General features: G+C 38.2%; 6 protein-coding genes across 6 annotated transcripts; 2 read left to right on the forward strand and 4 right to left on the reverse strand.

Moving 5' to 3' along the window:
* Window positions 1-904: 904 nt before the first annotated feature.
* Window positions 905-1,847, reverse strand: Iyd (Iodotyrosine deiodinase). Its single transcript, XM_068292706.1, has 2 exons — window positions 1,674-1,847; window positions 905-1,614 (listed from the first exon to the last, which is right to left on the reverse strand). The coding sequence occupies exons 1-2, from the start codon at window positions 1,828-1,830 to the stop codon at window positions 911-913; spliced, it is 861 nt and encodes a 286-aa protein (XP_068148807.1). The 5' UTR covers window positions 1,831-1,847; the 3' UTR covers window positions 905-910.
* A 223-nt stretch (window positions 1,848-2,070) lies between these two features.
* On the reverse strand, window positions 2,071-3,787 carry LOC137579026 (uncharacterized). The gene has a single exon (XM_068292693.1). It carries the CDS (start codon window positions 3,612-3,614, stop codon window positions 2,079-2,081), a length of 1,536 nt encoding a protein of 511 aa, XP_068148794.1. The 5' UTR covers window positions 3,615-3,787; the 3' UTR covers window positions 2,071-2,078.
* Window positions 3,788-3,899: 112 nt separating this feature from the next.
* Window positions 3,900-5,416, forward strand: LOC137578559 (uncharacterized). The gene is made up of 2 exons (XM_068292184.1): window positions 3,900-4,679; window positions 5,311-5,416. The coding sequence occupies exons 1-2, from the start codon at window positions 4,631-4,633 to the stop codon at window positions 5,358-5,360; spliced, it is 99 nt and encodes a 32-aa protein (XP_068148285.1). The 5' UTR covers window positions 3,900-4,630; the 3' UTR covers window positions 5,361-5,416.
* On the reverse strand, window positions 4,576-5,476 carry Irbp18 (Inverted repeat binding protein 18 kDa). The gene is made up of 2 exons (XM_068292183.1): window positions 5,186-5,476; window positions 4,576-5,044 (listed from the first exon to the last, which is right to left on the reverse strand). Exons 1-2 carry the CDS (start codon window positions 5,327-5,329, stop codon window positions 4,817-4,819), a joined length of 372 nt encoding a protein of 123 aa, XP_068148284.1. The 5' UTR covers window positions 5,330-5,476; the 3' UTR covers window positions 4,576-4,816.
* Window positions 5,477-6,288: 812 nt separating this feature from the next.
* APP-BP1 (Nedd8-activating enzyme E1 regulatory subunit APP-BP1) lies at window positions 6,289-8,624 on the forward strand. Its single transcript, XM_068292233.1, has 6 exons — window positions 6,289-6,427; window positions 6,489-6,653; window positions 6,720-7,365; window positions 7,429-7,759; window positions 7,833-8,081; window positions 8,442-8,624. Exons 1-6 carry the CDS (start codon window positions 6,360-6,362, stop codon window positions 8,552-8,554), a joined length of 1,572 nt encoding a protein of 523 aa, XP_068148334.1. The 5' UTR covers window positions 6,289-6,359; the 3' UTR covers window positions 8,555-8,624.
* On the reverse strand, window positions 8,215-9,907 carry Elo68beta (Elongase 68beta). Its single transcript, XM_068292240.1, has 4 exons — window positions 9,651-9,907; window positions 9,410-9,572; window positions 9,149-9,320; window positions 8,215-9,054 (listed from the first exon to the last, which is right to left on the reverse strand). The coding sequence occupies exons 1-4, from the start codon at window positions 9,818-9,820 to the stop codon at window positions 8,747-8,749; spliced, it is 813 nt and encodes a 270-aa protein (XP_068148341.1). The 5' UTR covers window positions 9,821-9,907; the 3' UTR covers window positions 8,215-8,746.
* Between the last annotated feature and the right edge of the window lie 639 nt (window positions 9,908-10,546).

Genomic DNA, 10,546 nt, shown 5'->3' on the forward strand with positions numbered 1-10,546 from the left:
TAATTATTTCATCGATGAACACCAACTCATCATTTTCAACGCCTTCGTCGCTTTTATAATATGGCACTTTGTCGGAACATCATAGTCGAAACAACATTTTCCCTGTCGGCGTAAGCCATATGTATCTATAAGTCAAATCTCGTATTAATATGTATATATGTAGGTACATATATTTAAAATAGTGGTTTCTTACTTCTTCTTTCTTGTTTGAGTGATCGCTATCTATAAAGATATCGATGCAATACACTTTGTCAAATGGTGTTGGAAAATTTCTCTCAAAAAAAGTATCGCAACCAACAAATATGCAACCAACTCCGATATTGTTGACTATTATTTTAACTAAATGTAGCTTTTGAAAATAGTTAAATTTGTAGCCATATAGCTGTTTTAAAGTTTTTGCAGCAATCGGCCCAAAAAAGTTGCCAAATCTAGCTACAAAATAGCGGATTCGGCAACACTGGTTGTCATGTCTGTCCAACATGCAACAAAAGAGCGCAGTTCATGCAAAAGAGTCCCCAACTTCGATCAAAAGGGTAAAAATCGTGAAAAAATAGTACCAACATCCGGTAAAGGAGTCGAACTCCGACATTGGAGTCCAACAAAAGAGTCAAACTCCGACAATAGAGTCGAACATGCAACAAAAGAGTCGAACATCGTACAAAAGAGTACGTCCGTCGACCAAAAGAGAACGACAAGAGATAGAAAAAACACACACGGTCTTATCTAGAGCTGGGAAAACCATCGATGGCAGCCCTGACGTTCAAGCTGCGAATTCTATCGATACTGTTTAATCGCTCCCACACCTAGCCACACATTTACAGCATTGGCAATCGATAACTTTTTTTTTAGTCGATGCGTTACAATTTAAATTTATTTTATTTTATTTTTTTTTCTTTCCTTTTTTTTTTTTTTAGTATTTTACCATAATGTCTGTAAGATGTTTACGCTCTAAATCTGGCACGAGACATCCATCAGCAGCATAACCCACTGGAAGCAACACTAAGAGTTTTTCATTAATTGGTCTTTGGAGCAAATTTCGAAGAGCTGACCCACAATTCAAGGGCGTTGTGACTAGAGAACAGAGTCCAGCCGCTTGGAGAGCACAAAGTAATATCCCCGCTGCGATGGAGGTGGAAATTTCATTATAGTAATGCATTTTTCTCCGACCCTCAGCAGTTGTGCCATGAGTTTGCTTAAATATCACAATTAGGTATGGAGCATCAGTTAAATACTGCTTAATGGGCTTTGTTTGCAATGGTCGCAAATCCGTCACCCACTGGGCATGCATCCGTGTGCGATAGTTGATCTGCTCTTCATGTTCCACAATTTCTCGGATGGCTTGCTTCATTTTGCGATCCTCGACGACACAAAATGTCCAGGGTTCAGTGTGTGCCCCACTTGGAGATGTTCCAGCGGCTCGTATGCAATCTTCAATTAGGCTGATGTCGGGCTTCTCTGTGGGATTAAAAGATCGTATGCTGCGACGTCCACGCACTAGATCATAGAAGCGTCGAGCACCTTGTGGTTTGAGAGACTCGCCAGGATGATAAGCTACGTGTGGTTTCTCCTCCAAAGCCGGCTGTAAATCACTATTTTCTGCTTTAGGGAATTCAACTAGAGAATCTTTATCTTAAATTTCTGTTTATAAAATTTGATTTGTAATTTTTTCATACCTGCAATGTCATCTTGTCCATCAAGTTCTATGTGTTTCTTTTGAGATATCCAATTTTTGAATATATATTTAATAATAAAAATTGCGACTAAACCTATGAAAATACTTGGCCACTGTTTAATTAGCTTGGAGCCGTACCAGCAAGATTGCAATTCCATTTTCAACTGAGCCTCCACAAAAAAATAAAATAAAATAAAAACAAAGCTGATAAGATGTCAACAGCTTTGTTATCTTTCTCTCGTCGACAAAATGTAGGTCACTAGCGATCTTCTCTCAATTGGAATGCCTATGGCAATAGGGACAATGGCATTCGGACTTCGAGCAGGCCCTTGCATACCCACTGTGGTGTGCCATATCTTCGTAGTGTTGTGGAAGCGATTTCCTTGGAATGCTGACGTCGTTGGAGTCAGTGGGGGGATTTCTTGCCGAGCTGATGCGGTGTGGAAGCCTTTATGTGAACCAACTGTCGTTTATGCACTTCACGAAGAATCTCTATAATACGCCATTTGGCATCGAAGTAAATGAAGTCGGGGGCACTAGTCAATTCGGTGCGAATCATTTCGCAAAGCATTTGCACCTGCTGTCCATTGTCACGAGCCTGCTCTGTCGATGTTGTCGGCGTAGATGAAATAGACGCAGGAGGCTCTGGATTGCCCAAGTTTTGTATTCGCTGCGTCTTGGTACGTGCTGGAGGCGTTGGACGAATTGGTCGCTGGGTGGGATCAGACTCAGTTTGCAGACATTGCATACGAGAGGGACATGTCAGATCGGTGGTGTGCATTGATTTTTCATTGGAATAGAAGGATGATTCCACAGAGACTTTAGAAATTTGTGGATATGATGAATAATTAGGGTGGTAGGGTTTAGAGTTTGAGTGATTCATCATATGGGGAGGACACTCCAGATGACAGTTTCTACTACTGGATGGAAGGGAGCTTGAGTTTGGAGAAGCAATTTTGGATCGCCAGTTAGTCGTATCCATTCTTGGGTCAATAAATCCAACCTGCTGCAGCTGCATTTGCTGCTTTTTTTGATCGTTATCAATAACCTTTGCTCCATTGCCCTGAAAGCACAATTTTCTTTGCTTATTTCTTTCAATACAGACATAATCAATGGGATTTAACTCAATTTTGGTACATTTGCCTGATTTATTGCTGTCTGATGAGGCACCTGAATGCTGCAATTGTGTGAGCGAGGGCAGTTTTCCAGCAGATTTACGTGAGATTAAACTTAAAGTCGATTTGGATCTATCTAATAAACCTTTCGGACAATTCTTCTCGAAGTGAATACTTAAATGGGGTACTAGAAATAGTAGTTCATTATAATGTTGTATAGATGGTTTCACAACTTGGCCATAATTTCTTCGGGCATTTTCAATAATGGTATATTCTTCTATGAATACCTTCTTCAGTTCCTCCAAATAGATTCGCAGTTCATCGCTTGTACACGCCAGGCCAGGAAATGATTGTATCATTTGTATATAACAATCCTCATCGATTTTCTTGTTGCCAAAACAAATATTTCTTGGATTATATAGATTTTCATATTTATGGTACATTTGTATTAGTTTCCGCACATCTTCTTCATTCATTGTGTCAATTTTGGGATCCAAGTCATCTTCCAGCTCCCTTCTAGCATGACCGTTTGGCTTCTTGTTTTTGAATAGAAATGAGAAAAGTTTAAATGTTTTTTGTGTGGACTGTTTGGTTACATTTTGGTGATTTATATTTAAATAATTATTGCTCGTATCTTTGCATTGGTGTTGGGTCTTGTTGTTGTTGCCGCTGATTCTGGATCTGGGACTGTGTTGGGGACAGGAACTGTTGCTGCTGTTGTTCTTGTTGTTGTTCGAGTGGGAGTGGCACATCGCATGGGGAATTTCGCGGATCATGCAAATCGAACCGGAACGCTTGAAGGAGCAGCGTTTGTGTTTTCGTTCCATGTTCGGCTATTTGTCGCTTAAGCACATAGATATTTGAACTGGTTGGCAGTTCGGATTCCAATTTCTTTACGGGCAGCAGCATTACTAATTATTTTTTAACTATTCTTTTTTTTTTTTTCTGAAATCAATTTTGTAACATTTTACGAATAGAATAACAATCTGAACTGAATCCTACAAAAAAAAATCAAGTAACGTGTTTTTAGTTTGAAAGGTTAAAAGCTTGACAACTCTGTCATTTCCAAAATCAGCTGTTATCAGCTGATTACCAACACTGAACTCTGGGCAATAAAATCAGGAAGAACGGCCGTGTGGTTCGAGACAGACAGAGAGAGAGAGAGAGAAATAAAGAGAGTCCCCACCCGATCCCGAGAGAGGGAGACATTTTACATCGGCCGCGCGAGAGAGAGAACAAGAGAAACAAAACAACAAAAAATAAAAAAAGTAAAGAGTTACGTGAAATTATAAATAAAAATAAACTAGGAAATAAGTCATTAAATTTAGTTCGGGCTATGCTGCTGAGTGATATGTGATGAGTTGTGATAACCATAACCGGAAGCAGTGTTAATTAAAATCAAATCACCTGAACTGCCTTTGTTCAATTTGTCATTTAACAAATTGGGGATAAAAAATACTCGAGGCACTATAGAGTTAGTTCTCCTCCTGCCTCTGCCTTGGCCATGTGACAGCTATTTATCTATCAATTGGATTGAAAAACTCAAATTGGAATTCGGAATTCAAAATCAATGCGAGGGTGCCGAATTGCCAATTAGTATAACCACGAAAAATTCCAGTATACTCCGGCCAATAACCGAATCAAACCAAACCCAATTTGGGCAATAAACAGAAAGAATTGAACTCATCATTCAACAAACCCCTCGCTACAACCAATCCCCCCAAGGAAAGAGTGAGAGAGAGACAGAGACAAAGAGGGCCTCAGCTAATAAGATAAGAAATCTATCAATACATTTTTACATTTATTCAAAACCACAAATACAAGAAGAAACTAGACTGTAAAAATGGATGAAGTGTTCGCCCTGCACATGGATAAGCTGGACGTTTATGACGGTAAGTGTAGTCAAAGTGAACTTAAAAATATGTGAATAATATTAAGCATAATAATAGAAATTGTTCATTTGTCATTGTAATGTTGAATGTGAAGAAGGAGCGGATTCGTTTTGTCCGTACGTCCGCCCGACAATCAATCAATCATCATCGTCATCCGATTCAGGTCGTCCGAGAATTTCCTGTATTATCCGATTCTGATTCTCATCCTTTTCGCCCTTAATGATCAATTCGCGCAGTGTATTAATGTGTGTTTTTTCTTGTTGAATTTTCGCCTTGAGCTGGGTGTTCTCCTCCTTTAGTTTCTCTATGCGCATTTTACGTTCCTCAGCGGTTTTTTTCGTCTTCTCCCTAGTGCGTTGCACGGCCTGCACCACGATGACGTCGACGAGGACGACCACAAAATGAAAATCAATAAGTTTATACATGTTCAGATTAGCAACATTTTGGGCTAGCAACTTTTCATTAAATTTTACTCACGTCCATTTTTATATGCTCTCATTATTTACCTCATTATTCTTTTTTCGTTTCAATTTGTACGCTGGGTCATCTGTTTGTGGACTCATTGGCATATCTCCACCTGTATCTGTGCTGGTCGATGCTCTGTTGTTGCTGCCATCCCCGCCTGCTGCAGTTCTCCTTTTGGCTGGCATACTGACGGTTATAATTCTTATTTGTATTTAATTAATTAACAAGCTCTATCGTAACAACAACAAATAGTAAAAACACAACAAACGAAATGTTGCAAGAAGAAGCGTGGTGAAATAACTGCTGCCACAGCAGGCACAACGAATGATGTTACCAAAGCGAAATATGTGAAACATATGTTTTTCCTCTCTATCTCTCTCACTCTCCCTATGTCTGTCTGCTACTAGCTCTCATCGATGGCCGATGTCAGTGTTGAACAATGCTTTGTGGACAATAAGAGATGCGGTATTATTAAGTTAACAAAGAGTTAAATAACACATATAAGTTTGTACAATAGCCCATTAGTGAAAGAACAACAACAACAATAACAGAATTTGTATTACACTTCACCCAACCCACCATGCCCACATACACACACACACACACCAAAACAACCATATATGCATATACATATATACATTTATATTTATATGTGCATATATGTATAAATCAGTTCGGTTGCTCACATCTTGGTATTATTCTTGCGTGTCTATTATTATTATTATTATAATTTAGCAAATTTGATTTCTGAAAATGCCCATATAATTTATGTTTGTAGTTAAAAAAAATTTATTTGTAAAGACTGATTTCTTCTATATACTATATTTAAAATGTAGTTAAGTAAGATTTGAAAAAACAAAAGAAAAACAAAGTCTTATTGCAATAAAAAGAATTCTATGAAATGTATGACGTAATATTGAATAAATGTTTTAAATAATATATATGTAGAAAAATGTGTTGGTTTTTCGACTTACGACAACAATTTAAGGGAATTTACAACTTTAATTTAAAAGACGATATTTAATCTGTGAAAAAATAAATAAACATGAATTAATAAAAAGGGGTGGAAAAAATACTTAAAAAATTATATTACACACTTTTTGGTGCCAAGCGACCCACTGTGCCGTTGTAGAGTGACGTTTTTCAACACTTGTCTTGGGTTGCTTTGTATTATTATTATTATTTTTTTTTTTCATAAAAAAGCCGGCCTACAAAATGTCTTCACCAGCACCAAAGTCGCCAGAACTATCCGATAAAAGCAAAAAATATGATAGACAAATCAGGCAAGTTCCTATATATATATATATACTACCGACTTGTGCTAATCAATTCGTACATATAAAGACTTTGGGGCGAACATGGACAAATGCTGCTGGAATCGGCAAACATTTGCCTAGCAAATGTGACTGCCGTTGGTTGTGAGACAGCTAAGGGACTAGTTCTCCCCGGCATTGGAGGCTTCACTGTGGCTGATGGCAGCACTGTCAAGGAAGAGGATTTGGGTAACAAGTGAGTGGTAATTTACCAGATATCTGAGCGAACTTAAATTCAAATGTTTTCCTTTTTGACTTGCAGTTTCTTTCTTGATGCCAGTTATATTGGGAAATCCAAGGCTTTGGCCTGCATGCAATTGTTGCAGGAACTCAATCCCGATGTAAATGGCGACTATGTGGATGAGAGTGTTGACTACATATTGGCAAATCGTTCCAACTTCTTTGATAATTTTGATTTGGTCATTGCCTCAAATTTAAATGAGCAAACATTGATATCGCTATCGAATCGCCTCTGGGAATCAAATGTGCCTCTGCTCTATTGCCGTTCCTTGGGCATGCTAGGTACCATACGACTGCAGATCAAAGAGCATTGCATTGTGGAGGCTCACCCGGATAATCGACAGTTTGATTTGCGTCTGGAGCATCCGTTTGAGACATTACGTGAGCATCTAGAGAGTACAGAGGTCACTAGTAAAGTGCCTTGGCTATTGGTTCTTTACAAATATCTCAAGGTCTGGCAGAAGCAACAAGACGGTGACCAAAAGGCACCCAAAAACTACAAGGAGAAGCTAACACTGAAAGAGTTAATCGAAAAGGAAATGAAGGCCGATGAGGAGAATCACGAAGAGGCTATTAAAGCGGTCAATACAGCCTTTGGAGCTGGTCGAGTATCTAGCGATTTGAAAGCCATCTTTAATGATGATGCCTGTGAGCAGTTAAATAAGAAGGTTACCCAGCACTCTTCACTTCTTATCTTAGCCAATTTAAAATCTGATTTTGTGTTTTTCTAGAGCAATCCCTTTTGGATTATGGCCAAGGCTTTAAAGCATTTTGTTACCGAAGAAAATAGTGGTTATGTGCCCCTGCCGGGCGTCTTGCCCGATATGACTGCCAATACGGAATCTTACATTGCCCTGCAGCATGTTTATCGTCAGCAAGCATTGCATGATGCCGATCAGGTCTATAACAAATGCCAGGATTATCTCAAGCAACTATCCCTTCCAGTTGATAGCATCGATGAGCGTAGTGTTAGGTTACTGTGTCGTGAAGCAGCCGGCCTAGCTGTCATCCGTGGAACACGTATTGCGGATGAATATGAGAAAAGTCGTCTCCAGCCACTAGGTAAATGTCATGAAACATCTATGATTTAGAAAGAGAAACAACATCTCAATTGCCCATCTCTTTCTATTTACAGTAGAGGACAATGAATTGCAGGGCACACTGACTGCCTATAATTTTGCCCTGCGCGCCTATGAACGCTTTCTTTGCGAATGCGGCAACATTCCAGGCGAATGTACTGTAGAACAGGATATTGGTCGTCTGAAGAGCATTGCCAGCAAAATGCTTAACGATCTGGGTATGCATGCGACCATTAGTAATGATGTTCTTCATGAGATTTGCCGTTTTGGTGGTGCCGAACTTCATGCCGTCTCCGCATTTATTGGTAAGTTTTTATTTCAGCAACGATTCAGCTATTAATAATCTTCTGGATGCCTGAGAAATATATAATCTTTTAAAGATTCAACATTTCAAGTATACAGACTTTAGATAAATTCTATTCCATGAGATAGAAGTCCTACAATAATAATTTATGTACATACTTTATCACGTTTAATATTTAATAACCAAAGTGCTTAATTCGATAAGAGGCTAGTTACAAAGTTAGAACAATTTATTTTTGTCTCTATATATATATATAACTAGGTTATTCATTTCATATACATACAAGCGTACCAAAAAAAAAAAAATATTTACATAACTCTTAATATTTTTTTAAAATTAATATTTCTCTAAATATTTTCAGGTGGTTGCGCTGCCCAGGAGGTGATCAAGATAATAACCAAACAATATAAGCCAATTGATAATACGTTTATATATAATGCTGTAACTACTGAAAGTGTTACGTTAAAGTTGTAGTAAGCCAAAATTCGATTTTTTATAATAAACTAATTTTGTGAAAAAAAAAACACACAAGTGATGACTAAAAGTGCCTTACTATGTTGAATTGACCATTTGAATGAAATATGCATGCATGTGTACATATACATATATGTACATAATACATACATATATATATATATATATATGTATGTATGTATATAGTTAATGTTATTTGTTATGTTGATTTGGTTTTCTTGTTGTTGTCTGATAACTCTGTATATAGAAGCGACCAAAAAGGAAAAGGAAAGATGACATATAGAAGCCTCCAAAATATAAGATCCATAAGGTATAACCACAATTTTGGTACAACGCGTGAGAGCCCCAAAAGAAACCGATGGTAAATTGCAGCAATTGCAGTGCAGTCAGGTAACGTTTCCACCACAAATACGGTTGGATACGTGGACCCAATGTACTCAAAGCGTAGTAGCTATACATTATGATGTGCACAAAGGAATTTATCATGCCCGGTACATAGCCTAAAACAAGCACACACACACACAGGGAGAGAGAAAGATAAATTGGAATAAGTGAGAAAACGAAACAAAGTTATCCACTGGAATATTCTCTCACTTGATCCTGTTGGTAGCCATTTGACAACAATCCAACACATGATAAACATTGTGCTATGATGGTAGACATGCAGGAAACTCAATTGTGACCATTTGTGGCGTAAAATGAAAAACGCTGTGTCGGCAAATTCAAAGACTTTCGTGATGTAAAACCACCAAAAGGCAGCGGCAATCTGTAAAACAAAAAAAAAAACCAAGCTTCTTTCGTTCCTTACACTGGCCTCATATGTATGTGTATATATGTAGGTGTTTCCGCACTTACACGCATCTCATGTGGGTTATAGTCCTCACGACATGGCTGACAGCTGAATCTGTAGTTCAATGCACGCGATGCCGTAAAAAACTCCAAACATATGTGTGCATTTATAAGGGCCATGGTCAGATTGTACAAGAACAATGGCACACGCAACTGCAATGGCTTGTGCCTGCAGCACATATCGTGAATTGAGAAAAGAAGACGGTCAGGTCAGTTTGATGGGGGAGGGAGAGTGAAGCGAACCCACCTGGCCATCCATTTGGGTGCATAGCGTACCATCAGCAAGTAAAGGGCCAACAAAGTTGCCACATTCCAAGGCGATTCAACCAGTGGCCATTCCTGTGTACGTTTATCCGCCAGTTCCGCATACGGAAAACCAATATTCGTGGTGTCATTAAACAACGATGACGACGACATATTTCTCTTCAAACTATAGTGTTGACTTTAAGATCTAACAGCTAATACTAAAAACGATGGCAACGGTGGAGTCTTCTTTTATGTGAGGTGAAATTGATCAATTGGCCCTGGTTAGTGATGCATTGAACATTGGGCTATCGTTTTACTACAAACATTTCAATTTCACGTTTAATTATATACAGAGCGCACGTTTACAGTCTTGACCCCTGCAATGGAGCGTAAATCACTGCATACCTACACACGTCATATACGTATTTGCCATATATTCATTTCTACAAATGGGGGATTGGGATGGGAATTCAGTGGAGTCCGCCAAAGCCAACAAGTCAATCAGTGTTGGCGACAAAAAAAAAAAAAAAAAAAAAATACAAACGTTGTTCTAATAGCACTTCATCAAGGTGGGAATTCGAATAATTGAGTCAGGATAGAAAGCCAAGAAAGGTGTGTTAGTGCGAAACTCAGTTATTAATTTACTTAAATACATATTATGTATAAGTTTTCGGGGTCGTAATGCAAAAACAATTCAATATTCGATCAAATTAAATTCGATTCGAATTTTTTTAAAATTAATATTTTTTTTTTTTATATTTATTTTTAATCTATCCTATATGCACAATAAGCAAATATTATCAAAGGTAATCATCAAATGTGGGTGGAATCACCAATCCCTGTCTGGTCTAAATGGCAGGTCAAGTGGGTGACTTCTTTTTAGAAGTCTAATCTGCA

The sequence above is a fragment of the Drosophila tropicalis genome, unplaced genomic scaffold (genome assembly GCF_018151085.1).
Source record: "Drosophila tropicalis isolate 14030-0801.00 unplaced genomic scaffold, ASM1815108v1 contig_1190, whole genome shotgun sequence".
Classification (NCBI taxonomy): Eukaryota; Metazoa; Arthropoda; class Insecta; order Diptera; family Drosophilidae; genus Drosophila; species Drosophila tropicalis.